This window comes from Dromiciops gliroides, chromosome 5, assembly GCF_019393635.1.
Source record: "Dromiciops gliroides isolate mDroGli1 chromosome 5, mDroGli1.pri, whole genome shotgun sequence".
Lineage (NCBI taxonomy): Eukaryota > Metazoa > Chordata > Mammalia > Microbiotheria > Microbiotheriidae > Dromiciops > Dromiciops gliroides.
The window spans coordinates 38,565,998-38,588,026 of record NC_057865.1 but is presented as its reverse complement, the minus strand read 5'-3'; the positions used below and the strand labels follow the sequence as shown (position 1 = coordinate 38,588,026).

General features: G+C 41.5%; 1 protein-coding gene across 1 annotated transcript in view; it reads right to left on the bottom strand.

The window, feature by feature from the left end:
* The window catches only part of COL6A5 (collagen type VI alpha 5 chain), an 88,262-nt gene that overhangs the window by 50,940 nt on the left and 15,293 nt on the right, over positions 1–22,029 (bottom strand). Inside the window, exons 7-21 of the mRNA XM_043968228.1 lie at positions 20,816–21,394; positions 19,934–20,265; positions 19,688–19,775; positions 17,480–17,625; positions 15,477–15,569; positions 14,604–14,657; positions 13,310–13,381; positions 12,840–12,866; positions 12,640–12,684; positions 11,286–11,339; positions 8,237–8,299; positions 6,747–6,812; positions 5,465–5,518; positions 2,580–2,615; positions 952–1,014 (exon numbers count right to left, since the gene is read on the bottom strand). Of these exons, the coding sequence (XP_043824163.1) occupies positions 952–1,014; positions 2,580–2,615; positions 5,465–5,518; positions 6,747–6,812; positions 8,237–8,299; positions 11,286–11,339; positions 12,640–12,684; positions 12,840–12,866; positions 13,310–13,381; positions 14,604–14,657; positions 15,477–15,569; positions 17,480–17,625; positions 19,688–19,775; positions 19,934–20,265; positions 20,816–21,394 (1,772 nt within the window). The remainder of the gene's footprint in view (positions 1–951; positions 1,015–2,579; positions 2,616–5,464; positions 5,519–6,746; positions 6,813–8,236; positions 8,300–11,285; positions 11,340–12,639; positions 12,685–12,839; positions 12,867–13,309; positions 13,382–14,603; positions 14,658–15,476; positions 15,570–17,479; positions 17,626–19,687; positions 19,776–19,933; positions 20,266–20,815; positions 21,395–22,029) is intronic.

Sequence of the window (22,029 nt, the reverse complement as noted above, 5' to 3'; positions counted from 1 at the left end):
TAACCAAAACCTAGGGATAGACCAAACAGAAGCGAGGCCTTTATATTATTATGACAACATTTTTTCTCTGTGGTTTCCATATCAACGTTTTTTCCCCAAGGAGATTCTGGCATTCCCTACGTAGGATAGGATTACGTTGTATGAACAACCTCCAAATGCTTAAATTCTCAGTTGAATTAATTTTGAGACTTATCTTGTAGAAACCAGGGCCTGAATACTGGTCAAGGAGAAACCAACTGGTTGGTCAAATTTGATGATTGACTAACCATCAAGTTGGGCCTCCTTTTCTACATGAAGGTTCCACGTGGGCTCACCAATACTATCATTCCTGGAAATGAACTGTAAATCGATTTCCCCATCATTCTAATGCCCCTTCCCTTTGCCATCCTTGCCCTGGCCACCACTTTCCCTTTATGTGTTATCTTCCATTGTTAGAATGTTAGCTCCTTGAAGGCAGGTACTATACTGTATGCTTGTAATTGTACCCCCCCCCCAGACCTTGACACAGGGCCTGGCACACAGTGGGTGATGGATAAGTGCTTTTTCGTTCATTCATTCATCAAGAAACCTAAAATGCAGCAGAGGAAAATATAATGGTAGACTGAGGAAAAATCAGTCTCATCTCCTATACACCCTCATTTTCTATACCAATGGTAGGATCATGGATCTAACTCAATTCACTCATTTTACAGTGGAGGGGAAATGAGGTGCAGAGACACTGGATAGCTTCTCCAGGGTCCCACAGCCAGTAAGCGGTAAGGCCAGGATTTGAACCAAATCTAGAACATTTTCTATTATAGGGAAAGCAGGTTTCTGGGGGAATATCAGAAGAATGAATGAACACTTTTCATTTTTTCTTCAAACCAACACATGCAGAAATACCATTCATATCATTAATCAGCAAGCATTTATTACTTGATTCAGGAATGTATCCAAAGTATTCAAATGTACCTCCATTCCTCTTAATCCTTCAGGTCCATCTCCTCCTTTGGGGCCAACATTTCCACCTGGGCCCTGTGTAATGAATGTTTAGCATTAAGGGTCTCTCAAAGGCAGGATGCTAGTGACAATAAATACTCACACTGATGTAGCCCTTTGTGGTTTCTAAACCATTTCCCTTACAACACTATGAGGTGGTTAGTACTTCTCCATTTTACAAGTGAGGAAACTGAGGCCCACAGGACTCAGGTGACTTGCTCAGAGTCAAAGCAATAAATGTCAGAGCTGGGATTTGTTCTGACTTCACCTCTCTATTTAACTTTATCTGCCCAATATAAACATAAGATGCAGAGGAACTAGTCCAGCTCATGGGTTTCATGGGCTGAACTTCTCCCTTTTCTTTTTTTAGCACCAAGAAATTCATTGTCCTGGACTTCACCTCTCTACCTCATCATTCTGTTGATAAATTTCTCCCTCTTGGTTTCCATTCAAAAATATCCATTTAAAAAATCCTGATCTAGCATATTTACATGCAGCCAGATTCTGCCTATAAATCCAGTTGGCTTCACCCTAAATGAGCTCTGCCCAAGTATTCCCACCTGGGCAGAAAGGAGACTGGCAGATTGCTACCAGTGCATGGAATTGTAAAAAGAGGTAGGTGGTTGGGTCAGAGAAGCATCCACTTTAGAGCCAGAAGACACCTTAGAGACTAATCACATTTAGTGAATCATAGCTTTAGGGCTGGGAGGGACTCTAGGGACCATCTAAAACCAGGAGGCTTTAACTGTTTTTGTGTCACATGTCCCTTTGAGAATTTCCTCCCAGACCCTTCCCTCTTCCTGATTCCCCTGTTACTGTCAAGGGCACCCCCATCCTCTCAGTTGCCTAGGCTGGGAGCCCAGGTGTTATCCTCAACTCCACACCCTCTCTCACCTCCACATCTAATCAGCCCTTGTTTCTACCTTTGTAGCATCTTATAGGTCCCTTCTCTCCTCTAACACTGGCACTACTCTAGCGCAAGCCATCATTATCTCATCCTTGAATGATTCTAACAGCCTTCTGGTTGGTCTCCCTGCCTCAATTCTCTCCCTATTCCAGGCCTTCCTTCACCAAACTGTCAAAGTGATCCTCCTAATGTGCAGATCTCCCCTCAAGATACTACGGCCTCCTTGCTGTGCATTGCACAAGATGATCTCATGACTATGAATGCTTCCAATGTATCCCATATACAGCTTATTTAATGATTTAGCATCCAACCCTCCTATTTTATAGAAGGGGAAACTGAAGTGCAGAAAGAAAGCTGCTTATCAATGATAACAAAGGAAGTAAGTGGTGAGTTTTCTGACTTCAGCTCCATCAGAACTTTCACTATCAGTAACAGTCAAAACCTACTTACTTTAAAGACAAGAAAATTGAACCCCAGAGGAGTGAGGTGACTTTCCTAAGGTCACATATGTAGCAAAGCTGAGATTTGAACCTGCATCTTTTGACTCTAAATACAGTGAACCACATTGTTTGTCAGGGGCACTCTAGACAAGATCCATCTGTGAATGCAGATCAGCTCATGCCCTTCACCATCTATATGCTAGAAGGCTCATTCTTATATTCACAATAAAGGGGAAGTGATGCATGACACGTACCTTGGGTCCTTGGGTCCCTCTTCGGCCGGTTGGTCCCTGAAACGGCAAAAATAGTGAAGATGCCCTTTTAAAATGAATCAGAAATCTCTGGTTGCTCAAAAACTTGCCTGATTGACACTTGTAATGAACACATCCTGAAAGATGTTTCCCTGAGGTGCTTTTTCTATAAGAATTTCCACACCAGGCACTTAATTACATCCTAATATTTGGGGGATTGATTGCAAACCAATCTAAATGTCATTATAGATCCAGACAGCAACTAACAGCCATTGCCAATTATCTGGGATGCTGCTCTAGGAAACAAATGACCCTGGAGTCCCAGGGTTCTCCCCTCCTGTCTCAGAAGAGACCCATAGGGCTCTCTCAACTCATCAGCTTCCTGAGAGGCATCAGCTCTAACTCAGAATGACTTGGGTTCCAAGGCTCCTCCTGGATCCTGGTCCCCTAATTCTGGATGTGAGAAAGAGAGACAGGGATAGAGGTAAATTATGAGACCCAGGGCCACTGGGGACTTTTTCTCAGCCTGCTGTTGTGCTTTGGAAATTGCTGATGGAGAATGGAAAATCATGCTTTGACACAAAAGCCACCGACATTTTCATCACAGATTCAGTCAAACTCCCCTTCCAGGGAGTTTCTCCCCCATCTCTGTCTTGGGAGCCTAGGTGGGGGACTGAACAACAATGATGGCTCAGCATCGCCATCTTGTGGTCACTTTTCACTATACCAATTTATATAAGGCTTTAATGTTTGCAAAATGTTCTGTCCAGGATCCTCTCTGGACTTCTGTGGGGAAAGCAAGAACAGGAGGATTTGCATCTAAGGTCCAGGGTCCTCTCTAAATTGGGTACCAATTACTGTGTCAAATATGACCATTAATTATATCTAAATTGATATATCTATATTTTCATCTAAAGTGACACTTGGTCACTCAATCACAGCAACAATAATGTTTTGGTTTATGTCAGTGATTTTATAAACTTATCTTCATCTAACAACTCCTCTGACTTATCTGTCTTACATGATCCACACACCAAAAATAGGGGAAATAATAGCAATGGGTGCAGCTGGGTGGTGCAAAGGATAAAGCACGGTCCCTGGATTCAGGAGGACCTGAGTTCAAATCCGGCCTCAGACACTTGACACTTACTAGCTGTGTGACCCTGGACAAGTCACTTAACCCTCATTGCCCACCCCCCAAAATAATAGCAATGACAAAAACAATAAATAGTATATAGCATTTTAAAGTTTGAAAAACACTTTACATCAAACCTGTTTGATATGCATTACATGTATTATTATCATCCTCATTTTATAGACTAGGAACCTGAAACTGAGAGGTTAAGTGAATGAACAAATAAAAAAGGATTTATTAAATGCCTACTATTTGCCAAGCACTTTGCTATGTGCTGGAGATACACATAGAAAGTAATAGCTAATAATAATATTAAGCTAACATTTATATAGCATTTACTAAGTGCCAAGCATTGTGCTAAGTGCTTTATAAAAAAATCAGGGCATTGAAGATTTCTAGTTGGAAATCTAGAAAGCCTGAGGTTCAGTGAGATTAAGTGACTTGCCCAAAGTCACACATCTAAGTAAATGTTGGTGCTGGACTTTGAACCTAGTTCCTTTGACTGAATACCCAGAACTCTTTCTATCATCCTAAAGGAGGAAGCAGAGGGAGCTTTTCTCTTACAAGGAGGGAGGAGAATGAAATAAGGTGACAAGGGCGTAGATAATCAGAGCAAGAGACAAGAGAGACACCATAGGAATGCAGAAAAAGAATTAGCTGTACCAACTCCTATCCCTTGAAAAATCCTGCTCAAAGGGACATGATTAATGACCTTGATAACCTCACGACTGGTTCAAATGAAACAGTTTTTCTTCTTAAGCCAATGAACATCCATAGGCAGTGAAATCTTCATTAAATGAGGACTCTTTGCTTCCTCTTTTCTCCCCTTCCCACCTCCTCTGACAGTTTCTATTTCCTCTGGTTAGAGTTACATTCTTCCCGTACAACACAGAACAAAGGTTCAAAGATATTTCACCAGAAGCAGGAGAGAAGCCACACTGAAGACAATTATATGCTTTTTTCTCTTGAGAATTATGATTCAAGATAAACATCGTCAATAGGAACTTAACCAGATTCCTGCTCAATTTATTCTGTTCATTTTCCTCTGGAGTAGGGCATCCAGCAAAGTCAATAAGGGTGCCAAAATTTGTCATTGATAGCCGAGCCAAGCAGCTTCGTTCCCTCCCTTGAACCAAAGCGCCTAGCCAAAGATGGGAGCTCTCGCCTGTCCTTTGGATGCTGCTAATGAAGTACACATGATTGTTTTTCCCTTTCATGATCTCTGCAGTTTAGAAGAACTTCCAATTATTATAAATGGTTGTCTCTAACTTTAGTAAGGACCTAGGTCACCAAACAATAAGGTCATCTTCCGCCCCTGTCATTATCTCTTTAAAAAACAAAATACCACCAAACCACCAAAAAAAAAAATCCTTCTCTTCCTCCCCCCACCCCAACTTGTGCTAGGCTTACTATCAAGTAGGTTACAATAAAATTACATAGGGCCATTTTTCACTGTCATCAACTTGTTTTTATCCTCTTGAGATCTTCCCCGATTCATTTTTCCCATCTGCCAAATGGAGAGGGGTGGGGAGTGGAGTAGTAAAGAGGAGAAGAGATTTTTATTGATTTTGAAGGAATTTTGTGAACTTAAAAAAACTCAAAGTACATCTATCTGCCAGCACAGAAGGATCTTTTAGAAAACCTAAATTTATTCCACATCTCTACAGATTTACCCTAACTCTCCATTACAGATTGAGCTACAACAGCTATACCAAGACAGGAAGAAATAGGATGTGCCCACAAAACCTCTTACCATGCTTCCTCTTGAATTAGGCCTGCCGTCTGTGCCTTTCTGTCCTCTGAGGCCCTAGAAATGAAATATAGTAGTCAGAATAACAAGCTCAGATGCTTCAGGATCAATCACACTTTGCCCAACTTCAAAGCCCTACCATTCAAGAATTCTTCTGTCTATTGCATCTACCAACCAAGTATCCATCAAGATCATAGACTTAGAGAAGGAAGGAACTTTGGAAACCAACTAGGCCAGCTAAGGAAGCTGGGGCCTAAGGAGATTAAATGATTTCTTCAAGGTCACAAAGGCAGGTTTTGAACTCAGGTCCTCTGACTTCAGAGCTTCCCAAGGAATGCCTTCTCATGGAGTATCCTGCCCAGAAACTTAATAGTTTCTTCTCCAAGTGTTTATTCTGAATTTAAGGAGACCAGAAACATTAAAAATAATGATAGCTAACATTTCAATAGTACTTTAAGCTTGGCAAAGTACTTTACATATATTATTATAACACATCTAGAAATAAAAACGATAAATATAAACCAATATGCAAATAGAATATACATATATTACCTATATTAAATAGCACTTTATGGATCCAGATATCCCTTCCACATCACAACTTTCCCCCATGGTGCTTTTAATGTATGGTGGGTTGGCATTAGAAATTCAGTGGGAATTTTGGGGGAGTTTTGTAGAAGCCTCTGATGACACAGGAAGGCCAGCACATGACACAGAGCCTATGACTAAATTTTACAATAGGGTACTATAAACACCCCATAAAAGAAAAAGAAACAAAATCATATTTCTTCTCTGGTACAAGGGAGGGCCAGAATGTTTTACATGGAATTTCCAGATCATGGGGGTACCGTGACCCTAACCACCCCCATCCATGATGTAGAAGAGAAAACTGTGTTAGCTCATTTGAACTTTACAACAACCCTTCACTTTGGGTGCTATTAGTATCCCCATGTTATAGATGAGAAAACTGACAATGTAAGATGAAGTGACTTGTCCAGGGCAAGTCAGGTTTTTAAACAGGTCTTCCCACCTACCTGCCTCATTATAAAATGAATTTTGAAAAGATAAATAGGAAGGTACTGTTTAATCGAGTTCCATTATATAGTCAGCTCCACAGGAGCAATTAAATTTAACTTGATTTCCAAAGAAATTTTCACCTACAACTTTTCGGGATGATTTTTGTGTTTCTGTAAATTCAGATACATGTATTCATTTCTTTTAAAGTCATTAGATAAATTTCAAGTCAAATGAATCATTGTAGGAAAAGTACAGTCTGTAATATTACTTGTCTTCCTTGCTCTCCTTTGGATCCCTTGGGCCCTCTGAAGGAATTGTCATTTCCAGGGTCACCCTAAGGAAAGAAGAGAACAGAGATAGAAATACTATGATTTCTTTGAGGACTTTGCCCCAGATGCCAACATGGAGAAGGAAACTTGTGCTCCCTCTCTTCTCCCTCACCCCATGGAAACCTAGACTGTCCCATTTCCTTTTCTAGATCCTTGACTGCCTTTCTTTAGTGTCTCCATCCACCAGTCCTTATGACCCCATGACCCTTTTCTGGGATCAGCTGGGTAATAGGTGGCAAAGGCAGTTGTCACTTCTACTCAGTGTAAGCTCATCTCTACCCATACCTTGTCCCCATCCTCTTCTGCCTTCCCCCCATTATGCCCTCTGGAACTCACTTCTATTGTTGACAAACCCCCTTCACCTTGGTCTTCCCTTCCTATACCTTCCATCTTCTGGTGCTCCCTGAAAACTAGCTTCTTCCTAAGGCACCATGTCTCTTGGCACTTCATGGTAGTTGCTCCTTTTCTATGCCAGCAGGAGAAAGGGTTGGTGCGAGGGCCACTCCTGATGCCCTCATTTTTCAGCAGTCATCTTTCTGCTCCTTTAAAGATGATGCCACCCTGTCTAGATACTTGATGCTGTCTTCAGTGGACCTCCAGCTCACTCTCCTTCTTTGGTGACAAGTTCAGTAACTGACTCACTGTCTTCTCTGTCCCCTTCAAATACCTTGGCCTTCTAGTTCCTCAACCTCCTCTACTTCCTTGACCTTTGTTCTTCAGCATATCCCCCCTAACATAGGTGTGGCCATACCTTAGACCACTCTCCTCCCTATAAAACTAAAATTTCCCTGGGTACTAGAATTCCTCATTATAATTCTGGATAAAAGAAGTTTAAGAGCAAGTATATTCATACTTTCCCCTATAAAAATAAGCTCAATTAGCATTACAGAGTAATAAGCTACAAGGGAAGAAAATTGGATCACCTTCTAAGCTCTCAGGCTAAGAAAATACACTAAAGAAAAATCTATTCCTTAGGGGAAAATAAGATTTTGCCTACAAGGTTTTAAAGCTTTCTCTGAAGCAAGGGAATGTCCTCTGGTAAATTCCCAAAAGTCCATTCCCCGCCCCCCCCCTAAAATGATTCAAGTCAAATCTCCAGCCAGTCTTGATAGAGAAAGGAAAGGGGTCATATCCTAATTTCCCAGGAACTACAGCATGATCAATGATGTTTTTATCACAGATAATGATATCATATCATTTCAGTGTAATGGGTTCCCAGTTCTATTTTCAGCATAACTATGTCTGACATGCTAATCTCCCTCCCATAGCAGGTCTGGGAAAAGATAGTATATCCTTTAGCATCTATGACTTAACTGGGCTCTTTCCAAAGTTCATTTATCAATATGGTGTCATGATCGACATTGGGTATTGAAATGGGATGTGAGTCCCAACTGTACAATACAGAGCCAACTTAGCCCTTGAAACTTACAGGATCACCTGGAAATCCCTTTGCACCACGGACACCAGGGGCACCTCTGGTACCCATACTTCCCTGGAAATGAGAAAGTTCTGAGTAAGAATCTAGGTGATTTTTAGGATGATACATAACTTCATCTTATAGTTAGTTTTGCCCTAAAGAAAATAAAATGCCAACAAATACCATGGGAAAAGGAAAACTTGCTTTCCAAATCACCATGACCTCAATCAATTATTCCGTCACGTATGAAGTGCCTACTATGTGCCAGGCACCGTGCCTAGCAGTGGAACCAGTTTCCCTTAGGCTTTAGCAGTCTGTGGTAAGTTATCAGGGTCAGTTTGCCTGGTAGTTGAGAAATTGGATTTAATTTCCAGTATCACAATAGATAGAAATTAAAAATGGAAAAGCTACAAGGTGAAAAAATGTTCATGACAAAGGTAGTATTTGCTGAGGTGGATATCTTTTGCACCTTACCATGACATGAGATTAGCTTGTTCTTTTAACAAATATTTTTTAAACCCTGTTTAGTGTGATTCATTGTGGCTAAGATATAAAAAGAAAGAAGATGCTGTTCCTGTCCTCAAACCAACTAGTTCTGATACAGAAAGAAAAGGAAGTTTCATCTTGCATCTTGCCATTCATTCTCCTGTAGGTCATCTATAGCTTGATTCTTCTATGATTATGGTTTTGTCTAATTGGCAACTATGCCGAGTCTACTTCAGTACATTTGTGATCTCACAAATGGTACAGTTTACAACTCATCTATGCCTCCTCATGGTTCATATGTCTTATTCAAACCATCCTCATTTAAATCCTTTACATGGGGTCTACCCAACATGCTGGGTGGTGAATAGGTCTCCTTCCCAGTTTCTTGACAATACAAGAGTTATTGATAGAAAATATGAGCTGTCCACCTTTTATTTCCCACTTTTCCATAGGACCATCCCACTTCTTTTTTAGGTTATACATCTCCCTGATGTTGTTTATATTGATTTTGGTCTATGATTCTTTATTGCTAATATGATATGTTCAAATTATGACAGTAATATATCTTTCCATTGTCTTTATCCCTCAAACAAAGCCTTACTTAAAGAAAACATCATTTTAAAAAATGTTTAGTTATTCTAAGTGACTGCAGATTGGGGAATACCACAGTCTCCACAAGGTTGTAGACCACTCATCAGGTTGTGAGCCACTCATCAGGGGTTTTTAAAAGGGGAGTTTTTGTAAAAAAAAAAAAAAAAAAAAAGGAGGGGGGGAGCAGCTTGAAATCATTGAAAACATTTCAGAATTTAATCCATCTCCTCTTATTGTTCATCTGCATGCCTATCCAAGACAAATGTACCAGTGGTCTAACTCAATGGATTACCCTTAAAACAACATATAATCTGGATAATATGCACTCTGCAATCACTTGGTTTTCCTGTAGGGAAGATTGCTAGGTAGATCTGTTTTGGGGGACCAGGGATCTCATTGAACAGGTCATATCCTGTTCCATGGATTGTTATGATCAGCATGAAGCCATCTACAAAGAGGGACATTTGGAAAACTTCAACATCTGTAGGACTTAGTCTTCTCTAGGCATTCTTCCCTTCTCTTAGTCATTGTTGGTGAACATGACTCCCTGTTTTATGACTTATTTGAAGTCAATATTTAAAGATTAATTGAACAAGGTTATCTCTATAACTGTACTTAGAATCATGGGTTATCTTAACATAAAAGTGGGAAGCATGTTGTTGAAAGAGAGATTTTGAGGCTGTATATTGTTCTACCAAGTCAAATGTTTGTAGTAAATAAATTATAATAAACACGGGGTGGGGCGGCAACACTACATTTTTTATACTTCTCAAACATATGACTATGCAGCTTTGGTCTGTTATAGAACATCACCCATAAAACCTGCCCATTGCCTTCTCATACTTTTGTTAAGGATATCCTAAAATTCTTATAGAAACCAAAAGATAGAATAGGGGCAGGTGGTTGCCAATGTCTTCTACGTCCCCTTTTGGGGGAGGGTAATAATATCTTCTATAACCTTTTCCATTCTTTTGGAATCTTCCTTCTCTTTGAAAAAAAAGAAAAAGTCAATCTCCAACTATCTTTAAAATTATGCCACTGTCCATACTGATTTCTTTAGAAGTGTGTGGTATGGTCTAGCCATTTTTCTCAATTTCATCTCAAGTACCATTTTCACTGCCTTCCATAGTACATTGGGTACTCAAGTGGTGGAATGCAAGTAGGGCACCTCTACCCCTATGGATAATGAAATTAGATGAACAGAAATGCTGGCAGGTCCATTCCATTTGGTATCTACTGTCACCCCAACACTTTCATGTATATATGCTTTCAGGATGGTTGACACAACTGTGAAGCATGAGAGGACTGTTGACACCCACCAAATGTCACTGAATTCTTTGGTTACTTCTATTTTAAGAATTCTCATCCCACTTTGGAGCTGTGTCATACTTTAAAGCTATGGGAAGGGACACATTCATTGTTTTGTCATAGTGATAATCACCCATGCCATAAATATTTAAGGATACCCATGCAGTATAAATAAATATACCCATATAAGTAAATAATACCTGATATTTCTATAACATCTTCAAGTTTCAACGTGCTTTCTATACATTATCTCATTTAAGCCTCACAACATTAAAGCGGACATCTGGAACTGTGATTTCATTGCCAAAGAGAACTTCTAATGAGGAAACTCCCTCCACCAATGGAGATGGGTACCTATCCCACAACTTAGAATGCCTCAGACAAGAAGAGGTTAAATGTAAATATGTGACTGAGGCAGGGCAAGCACTCAGGTTTTCCTGACTCCAAGATTGGCTCTGTGCTCACTATGCCATACGGCCTCTCACTACAGATGATAATATCTTCATTTTGCAGATGAGGAGAATGAGGCTTGGATGTTACATGACTTATTTTTGGCCCTACAGCTAGTAAGAGTTAAGGGACAGGATTTGAATCCAGGTGTTTCTGACTCTGAATTCAGTGTTCTGTCCATGACACGACAGTGCCCTGACTTCTCATAGGTGTTGGCAAACCTTACCTGGGATCCTGGATCCCCTTTCTCTCCCTTCTTCCCAGGAGTTCCATGGAAGCCCTGAACACAGAAAAGAAAAGGAAATATGCTTCTTCTTTTTATATTGTCAAATTAATGCTAAAGAGGTAGGCTCATTACCTGAAGTCTCATCTTCATAGAGAATGATTATGCTTTGATACTCAGCACCCCCTCAGATACCTCAGCACCCCCTCAGATACCTCTCTACTCTTCCTCCCTCCACCTCCCTGAACATCACTGTCCCCAACACCTTCCTCTTTTCAGCTTCCTTTTGTCTATTTCTTCCCCTATTAATTGTAAGTTCCTTGTTGTGAATTAGTTCAGCCATTCTGGATAACAATTTGGAACTGCATAGTTTTTGATCCAACAACACCAGAGGGGAAAGACCTCTTTGTACAAAATTTATAGAAGCTTTTTTTGTGGTGGCAAAGAATTGGAAATCAAGGGTATGCCCATCAATTGGGGAATGGCTGAACAAATTGTGGGATCTGATTGGGATGAAATACTATTGTGGTGTAAACAATGACAAATGTAATGGTTTCAGAAAAATTGGGGAAGACTTATGTGACTTGATGCAAAGTGAAGTGAGCAGAACCAGGAGAATATTGTACACAATAACAGAAATAGTATATGATAATTAATTGAGTGACTTAACTAGTTTCATCATGAAAATCATCTAGGACAATGTCAAAGGATGAAAAATGATGAAAAATGCTACTGACTTCTAGAGGGAGAACTGATGAAGTCTGAATGGAGATTGAAACATACTTTTTCAACTTCCTTTATTTTCCCCCTTTTTTGGTCTGTGTTTTCTTTCTTTTCTTTTCTTTTTTCTTTCTTTTTTTTTTTTTTTTTTTGGTGAGGCAGTTGGGGTTAAGTGACTTGCCCAGAGTAACACAGCTAGTAAGTGTCAAGTGTCTGAGGTTGGATTTGAACTCAGGTCCTCCTGAATGCAAGGCCAGAGCTTTATCTACTGCGCCACCTAGCTACCCCTGGTCTGTGTTTTCTTTTGCAACATGGCTAATATTTAAATATGTTTTGCAAGACTTCACATGTATAAGCAATATCCAATATCAAGTTGTTTACTTTCTCAAGGGGGGATGGGAGAAAGGGAGAAAATTTGGAACTCAAAATTTTAAAATCTTAATGTTAAAATTTTACTTATATGTAAAATTGCTAAAACAAAATAAAAAAAAAAAGACTGTAAGGTCCTTGAGGGCAGGGACTATCTTTTTTATTGTTTGTATCTCCGGCACTCAGTACAGTGCCTGGCATGTAGTAGGTGCTTAAAAGGCATTTTTTGATTGTTGACTATTGACTATTAGATAAAGGGGAAAATTACCTCTTCTCCATTTATCCCATCGATCCCATAATCTCCTTCTTCTCCCTGATAGATCAAAAAAGAAGCCAGATGTAAGTGTCAGAAGTCATTCCCTCTACATTCTTTAACAAAGTATGGTTTGTAACCATGACTGACAGAACATTCTTGGGAACAAATATACAAACAAAAGAATCTAATTTAGAAGGAATATTTCACTGTACCTTAAATCCACTCATTCCTCTGTCTCCCTGAAAGAGATTAAACATTAGTTATTTTCAGACACGGATGGAAAATAGAGATCCAAAGCATTTTAGAACCCACTCATTTTATAGATGACAAAACTGAGGCCTAAAATAGACAACATTGCTGAACTAAGGTGTTTTATGGTTTTATAGATTCTATTGCTCTGTAGAGACCCTAGGAGGGATATTGACTGGAATAAAGGTCAAGAGATAGATGGACTGTGACAAAGACAGAAGAGGAAGAAGGGGAGAGAAAGAAAGAAGGATGGAGGGAGGGAAGGAGAGACAAAGAGACAGAGAGAGAGGAAAAAAGAAAGACAGATGGGAGAGGTAGGAAGGGAGAGAGGGAGGAGGGAGGGAGGGAGGGAGGAGGGTGGGAAGAAGGGAGGGAAGTAGATGGAGGGGAAGGAGAGAGAGAGGTTTAAACAATATTTCCAGCAGATTCTTACCTTAAGGCCCCTTTCCCCCTGGCATCCCTGAGCACCTCTTTCTCCTTCTGGCCCAGTGTTTCCTCTTGTCCCCTGAGAAAAGGTACCAAAAACATTTAGGTAAATCCCATCTATTAAACTGAAGCGGAGCCTCTTCTACAAATCTGTCCACTGACCTTTAGAAGAGTTAACAGGGCACTGGGGAGCCCCCCCACCTCCACTAAACAGAACAGATCCACAGGCAAACAGATCTACTTATAAAGCTGGTGCAGAAATCTACCAGGATAATCGCTGTAATTTCAATGATTTAGGTCACTCTCAGGTGAGGAAATTCCCTCTACCAGGGTAGGCCAAGGTCTTCTCTGAAGCTTATAGTATTGGAGAGTTGGATTGAGAACTGATTCATTAGTCCAGGGTCACATAGCCAGTATGCGTAAGAGGCAGGATTTGAACCCAGGAAATCTTGACTTCAACTCTCTATCCATCACCTTTGTTGCCTCAGAAATACCATCAAAGGATGCATATGAATGTTTGGGCACTTCCCATGAAACTTATGCTGTGGCTCAAGGTTTGGAAGCCATTTCATCTTGTGCCCACCCGCACGGGACCCTACAGGGACTATGGGGCAGTCCTCTCCAGGAACACTCATGCTGTGCCAGTGGAGTGACCCTGGCTAATACAAGAAGCTGGTCCGTGTGGGGGACTCTCCACAGAGCAGAGATTGCTCATTGAGAATGATGTGACAACAGGAGAGGCCAGAGGGAGACTGTGCTCAGAGAATGTGTGGGGTGGGAGCTGTCCACATTCTCCCTCAAATCTGCTCCAAATCCTCCCATGAAAATCCATTCTTATAGGTGAAATCAATGAACACCAAGGAGAGCCTGAAGGGGATAGGGCCCAGATGAGTAGAATACAGCTTTGCAGGTGGAAGGGTATGGTAGCACCATAACTATCAGAAACCTTGGGGCACCGTGAGGTTAGTGCTGGGGGAGGAGAACTAGGCCAAGAAGGAGCTCCAGGGGCAGCTAGGCGGCGCAGTGGATGGAGCACCGGGCCTGGATTCAGGAGTACCTGAGTTCAAATCCGGCCTCAGACAATTAACACTCACTAGCTGAGTGGCCCTGGGCAAGTCACTTAACCCCAATTACCTCACTAAAAAAAAAAGAAAGAAGAAAAAAAAGAAAGAAGAAGGCGCTGCAGGTCACCCAAGGATGAGGGGTAAGCCAGCCGACTGAGAGACAGAGAAAAGCCCGCTGTTGGAAGGCCGAGTCTTTCCTGAACAAGAAGCAACCAATGAGGATCTGTAATGACTCACAGGCTCTCCCTCTTCTCCTCTGTGGCCTCGGCTGCCCTTCATTCCCCAAGATCCCTGTGGAAGAAGAAGGGAGAACAACAGCACACAAGTCATTCCCACCCACCTCAACTTCTGAAATCAGTAGGAGTTTGAGTCCAAGCCGTCATTCTAGCTTCTCAGTGTGCTAGGTCTGAGGCAAGGCCTAGTTAGCCAGTCACCCTTTTAGAAGATGAGCTCTTTGATCTCCTTGATTTTTCTTATTCCCTCGTGGGATGGAAGCCCACGAGGCACATCTCAACTAAAAGCACGACAGAAATGCTGGCTGTTACCTTGGGTCAGGCAACATAGTTTCTGGGTCTTTGCCAGTACCAGAAAAATGGCTTTAAATAAGGGTTTTCTTTTCAAAGCAGGGTGGAGGAGGGTTAGGCAGAAGGTGGGAAGGAGAAAAAACAAATTCTTAATTGAAAAAAAAATATTTTAAGTCTGTGCTTAAGTAGAGAGGTCTTAGACCTGAGGCCCAGAGATGTCAAGTGATTTACCAGGACTTGTCAAAAACATCCTCTGAGGAATGTGGTCCCACGGAAGGGCTCTGTGGGTCTGCATAGGCTTTGGGGGGGGGTTGCAGGCCCTGCACAGAGTCACCAAGACATTGGAGGTTGGGGATGAGTCTTGGACTCAGACATTTGTTTGGAGCCTCTATTTCTATTTCTACCTGAAAATCAATGGCTGTGGGTCTGGAGGATCAAGCGATCACAACAACGACACTAGAAGTCAATCGTGCCCCACAGCACCTCCAGAAGGCCATCTGCATGCAAAGATAACAGCAGAGAGAGGTGACGAGAACTAGGTCATGGGCTGACCAGCTCAAGACAAACATCAACACTCTAAAAGCACCTTGGAGCCTCTCGATCCTGGTAATCCCGGTGCCCCTGGAGCCCCTGAACACTTGCAAAAGGCACAGCAACAGTGTCGTTCTGCAATATTGTCCTGGAGGGGAGAGAAAGTGAGTGAGCATCCTTTCCAGGAAGGGAAGGGAATAAGCATTTATGTAGCACCTACTGCATGCCAGGCACTGTCCTAAAAGCTTTACGAATATTATCTCATTTGATCTCCATGACCACCCTGGGTGGCAGGAGCTGTAATTTTATCTTCATTTTGTAGTTGAGGAAGCTGAGACAAACAGAGGTTGAGTGCTTTGCCCAGGGTCACACAATTAATATGTGTCTGAGGTCATATTTGAACTCAGATCTTCCTAACTCTAGGCCCAGTGCACTATCCACCATGTCACCTAGTTGTCTCTTTAAAAAAAGACACCCCCCCCCTAGAAAAGCTTTGTCCATGTCCTATTTGCAAAGTCCCAAATAGAATCAAACCAAATGGGTCTTTATTAAATGCCGTGTACCAGTGTCCCCCAAACCCCAGCCCACTAGACCCTGGGGGCATAAAGTTGGAGCGAGACAATCCTCGTCCCCTAAGAGTTTATGTTCTGTCAAGGCAATGAAACATCCCCGGGTAAATAAATACAGGATGCATACAGAATACATACAACCTGCCACTCCTCCTTTCCAGTCTCCTTGTACCTCAAGCCTTCTCACAGACTCAACAATCCAGTGACTCAGGCCTCACTGCTGTTCCTCAAACAAGACCCTCCATCTCCAGACTTGGGGTGTTTTCCCCAGCTGTTCCCCCTGCCTGTGATATTCTACCCCCTCATCACTGCCTGGCTTCCCTGGATGCCTTCAAGTCTCAGCTTCTTTGAGAAGCCTACCCAATTCCCATAACTGCTACTGCCTTCCCTCCGCTGATTATCTCCAGTTGGTCCTGTGTATATTTGGTGTGTACTTGTTTACATGTTGTCTCCCCCATTGGACTGTGAGGTACTCAAGGGCAGGGACCATTTTACCTTTCACTATATCCCCAGTGCTTGGCAGAATGCCTGACAGACAGTAGGGCTTAATAAATGCTTGTTTTGACAGATTGGCTCACAATGTTGGGGAGGCATTCATGAATATTGCCCAATCTTTGCCAACCCTCCCGATGATTGTTCTGTCTCTTGAAGTGGCCCTTTAACTCTGCTCACCATCCTTGAGCATCAAATATGACCCTTCACCATGGCGGGTCCTGGAACGCCCTCCATGCATGGAGAACTGGTATAGTCAGCTTATTACTGCTTCTGTGGTTCCTTTCACACCCACAGACTTGGGGAAGTCTTTGTGCATAGAAAGCAAAAAAAAGGGATCCATCTTTTACATCAGGGAAATCTTATCATCAGAAGAACCACTTCTCCCCCACCCCAGCTGAACCCTTCAGAAGGGATCATTAGGGCTGGAAAATGGTGACACTGAAGATGACAGTGGTTTGCTCAGGGTAAGAAGGAGGGGTAATGATTTGTCCCCATAGGGAGGGAGCAGTGTTGGTGGCTACCAGCTGCTGTCTCTATCTTGTGCATCCTTAGTTATTTCCTTTGTTACCTCCCCAATTTGAACGTAATCTCCTTGAGATCATGGTTTGTTTCTGCCTTTCTTTGTAACTCAATGCTTGGCACAGTTCTTGACACTGATGCTTATTGTCTGACTAACTCACCAAAATGACTCCAGGGACCTTGGTCAAATGTGAAGAAAAGTCAGGAACACTTACTTTATGTGAGGTTTTGATAGCATAAACTTTTGCTTTATTTTGCCATCCAATATTCATTCAAGTAGCTTACTGCGATGCTACCAAGAAAGAAAGGTTAAGGAGGAAAAGATATTCAAGTTTCCAAAGGTTCTCCACTCACTGTGAGACATCAGAAGGACAACTGGGTATTCATTTAACCAACACCAACAAAAGGCAATCCCTTGCCACTCCTAAAATAAATGTTTAAATCACCTTAACTTTGGACAACCAAAGTAACTCACCAGGTACTTTGTCAGCATGCTGCTCAGGTCTCTCATTCCAATGCTTAAATGTGTCCTGTATTCGAATCCTTTTCCAAATTCAATGGTTGAAAAGTCATCATGATGAGAGGTGGTGTTCAGGGCCACAATGAACAAACCCATCAGTCCTTATAGAATAAATAACAGGGACAAAACATAAGTGCATCTGAATGAAAAAAAAATCCCTAAATAGATGCCTTTCTCATAATAAGACCCTGTGTAGTAGCAATTAATGCACATCTACTAAAAAATTAATTACGCAACAAGCATTTATTAAGGTCTTACTATATACCAGGCATCGTGCTAGGTGGAATGTGGTATAAGATGCTGCTCTGAAGTCCAATTTTCTTCCACATTGCTTTCTATTTTCTCTAGTTGTACTTATTAAATAGTGAGTTCTTTTCTGTATAATTTATGTTTTCAGATTCATCAAACACCAGGTTACTGAGCTCCATTATTTCTGATTCTCTTTTGTTATCTGAGTCCTATTTATACTATAGTTTGAGGGCTAGTAGCGCTATTCCCCATTCATCATTCCTACCTTTTTTCATCCCCCCACCCCTTCCTCCATATTGTAGCTCCTACAAATGAACTTTGTTGTTAATTTGTCTAACTTTGTAAAGTATTACTTGGATAGTTTGGTATAGTGTTCAATATGCAATTTAGTCAATCAAGAAACATTTATTAATTGTCTAGTATGTGCCAGGCACTAAGTGCTGGAAATATAAAAAGAGGCAAAAGACAGTCCTTGCCCTCACAAATAGGGAAGACAACAAACAAACAAATATGGACAAACAAGCTATATATATAGGATAAATAAGAATTAAGAGAGGGAAGGCACCAGAAGATGAGATTTTAGTTGTAATTTAAGGGAATCCAGGGAATCCACTTTATTTATACCACCATTTTTAGTATACTGGCCCAGCCCAGTCATGAGCACTGAACATTCCTGCAATTATTTGTTGTTTTTAAAAAAAATTTTATGGAACATTTTGTGACTTAACTTATGCAAGTGTTGAATGTGCTTTGGTAGATTGACCTCCAGATATTTTGTGCATTCTGAATTTATTTTGAATGGGATTTCCTTTCCTATTATTGCCTCTTCAATTTTGTTATTCTCATATAAAAATACTGTTCACTTATGTGGTTTTATTTTATAGATGCAACTTTGCTAAAAGTATTAATCCTCTCCATGTTTCTTCACTGATTCCTTAGGGCATTCTAAACAAACTATCAGATCATTATCAAATAGGGATGGTTTTATTTTTTCCCTATCTTTACTCTCTTTTCTTATTGATTTGCTAGCATTTCTTGAACTATATCAAATAATAGTATCAAATAAGGGAGACAGGGCACTCTTGCTTTTCTCCTACTTCTTGTAGTATCTCCAGCATGTAACTCTTTTTTTTTTTTTTTTTTTTTAGGCAATGGGGGTTAAGTGACTTGCCCAGGGCCACACAGCTAGTAAGTGTCAAGTGTCTGAGGCCGGATTTGAACTCAGGTACTCCTGAATCCTGGGCCGGTGCTTTAACTACTGCGCCATCTAGCTGCCCCCCCCAGCATGTAACTCTTAAAGAACTCAAGAAGAAGGTAAGCTGCTTCCCATCAGGTTAGAGGTGGGAGGGAGTTCTGAAGTTTCAGAGGCCTAATTTAATGACAAATTTCTGGGCCTTCATTCTTTTAAAATCTGCACAGAAGGACCAGATCTAGTAGGAAAAGATTGCCATTTGGCAAGCCCATGGTGATTCCAGAGATTTCAGACTGAACTCGGATGGAATGATCATAGAATATTCCTGCTACTGCCCAAATCATAATCCAAGTCAAGCCAAACCAGTGTTATTTTAATAAATAAGATCTCAGACCAAAATTGAGCCCTCTAGAGATGTGGTTCCTGGGAAATCATGGATCTGCACAGTCCTGTAACAAATACAAAGATTTAAGCTGAAACAGGACCATACCCTGAGCTACAGAGATAGGACCAGCAACCAGTTACTTAATCTTTGTAATTCTTTTCATGTGGAGCTCCAGCCCACCCCTAAAAGAGACGCATAGGAGGGAGAAAGGAAGCCCTTGGGACATTTTTAAAGGTCTGATTTGCTACTAATTCAGTAGATGTCAAGATCTAGGGTGATCCTGGAGTATAGGTTGAAAGGTATTGAACAAATCCCATGACACCTTTCACTCAATTACCTTGTTCTCTGAGCTCATCTGATTTCTTTTCAAGTCTCCAGAGATTATCATTCCCATGCTGGAGACCATCGGAAAAAATGATCATCACCTAGAGAGAGAGAGAGAGAGAGAGAGAGAGAGAGAGAGAGAGAGAGGGAGAAAGAGATGAAAGCAGGAGAAGGGGAATATTTGACAGTTAAAAACTAGCTGGAGTAGGGGTGGAAAGAAAAAAAACCCAAAATTTTGGACCCAGAAAATAGTAGTTACCTTTCCATGATTTTCAGAGTGATTAAATGCACTCCAAAATGACTCCAGATCAGCCACTTGAAGGTGAGATGGCCCACTGACTGTGACCTGTCTCAGGGTTTTCATCATTGTTTTTTCATAAATCTGGAACCTAGGTTCAAAACTGGTTTCAGTGTTCACCTTAAATGCCACACTAACTTGGGTCTTTTTTCCACAGCTCACACTTCTTAGGGAATTGATAGACTCTAGGAGGCCTGGAAGGTAAGATTCAAGATGTGGTTGACCCTCGAACAGGGTCTGCCCTCTCCGATGGGTGGAGATGTCAAAGCCCACAACGGTATCCACAAAGCAACCTGGAGACAGAGGGGGAAAAATCACCCATTAATGCACAGACTTGAAGGATAGGAGGGAGAGGAAAGAAGGAGAGAATTAGCCAATTACAGAATTATGGATTTCTCTTTTTAAAAGTGTCCAAGACACTTAGGGTTGCTGCAATCTTCTCAATTTATAAAAATAATAGATTTTGAACTCAAGGCTTCCTGATTCTAGGTCCAACTCTCTATCTACTCTGCCATCTACCTGCCTCTGGGTATAAGGTTTGATATGTGTGAGTACATGAAATAGAAAACTAGTCCTTCCTTACCCTCCACCCCCTGCCCCACCTTTATGCCAACAGCATTGGTACAAAGGGGCTAATTAATGATGGTGGTCCAGCTGAGTGCCTCTACCATACTTTTGAGCAGGTTAACTGCGTCTTTGCCCCTCACCGGGAGCATAAGCTGCTGGTGACAAGTTTTCTAGGGAGCGGGGAAGAAGGATGCCATGGAACACTGTCAAGGAATTGGAAACTGGCAAGATGCCCATTCAGATCTTCAAGCAGCAGTGGGAAAGGAGGGCACTTACTCTTTTGCTGACAGTCACGACAGATTTCCCGGACAACCCTTTTTTTCACATCTACTTTCTTCAAGTTATCAAAGTCAGACACTGTGATGATCTTCTCAGGGTTGTGGGTGATATGGAGAAACTCATCATTTCGAACATTCCCAATTCCCAAGGCTAGGATACACACACCAAGCTCTCGCAGTTTGGCCACAGCCTCAGTCACCAAGGTCATGCTTCCCCGTGGCCGCCCAGATAGGATGACAAACAGTACCTGAGGGACCCCGGCCATGATCCTGCTCCCAGAAACAAATGTGTCCTTCACGTGTCGAAGTGCATCTTCGAGCCGAGGACTTCCCTTGCGCTTTAAAGCGGCCAAAATTTTAGCTTTCCGCTCATTTTTGTCCAAGGTTTCATTCAGTTGGATTATTTCCTGGTGAAGGGTCCCTAACTGGGACATTCCAACATGCGTATTTTGGGGTGAAACATCGAGGTTATCAATGATGTCTGCCAAAAAATAAACCATTTTGCCGAACTCCTGCTCAGTTACTAAATCGGAGCCATCACAGAGGAAAAACACATCTGCTTTTTTCGTGTCACAAGCTGAAAAAAAAGAAGGAAATGAAATTCTATATTATATATGCATATATTGAGGGAGAGGGAGAGAGGGCAAGGGAGGGAAAGAGAGAAAGGGGAGGAGGAAGAGGTACCACCTTTCCTAAACTCAGATGTCTCACATATTCCACAGATGGCCCCACCAAGGAACAAAATTGGGTGAGAGTGAAAAAAGAAGAAAAGTTGGTGCATAGAGAATGAGGGGAAAGGGGAAAGAATGATCATGATCATGATTATGATGATAACATTTTTATAGCTTTAACATTTGCAAATAACTTTACAAATAACTCTTTTGATTATCACAACATCCCCGGGAGGGAGATGCTATTAGTATCATCCCTATTTCACAGATGAAGAAACTGAGGTTAAGCAACTTAACCAGGATTATACAACTAATAAGTATCTGAGGCGAGAGTTGAACTCAGGTCTTTGTGACTCAGGCCAAGAGTTCTGTTCACTAAAATACCACCTAATTTCTTCCATTTTAGAATAACTATGCAGAGGACTCATCTGAAAGACCAAGGACCATCGCCAAGTGAAGGGAAGACATGACAAAGGGACACAACTGACAGAAGCCCCTCTCAGACACTTACTAGCTGTGCAACCCAGGCTTTGTTATTTAA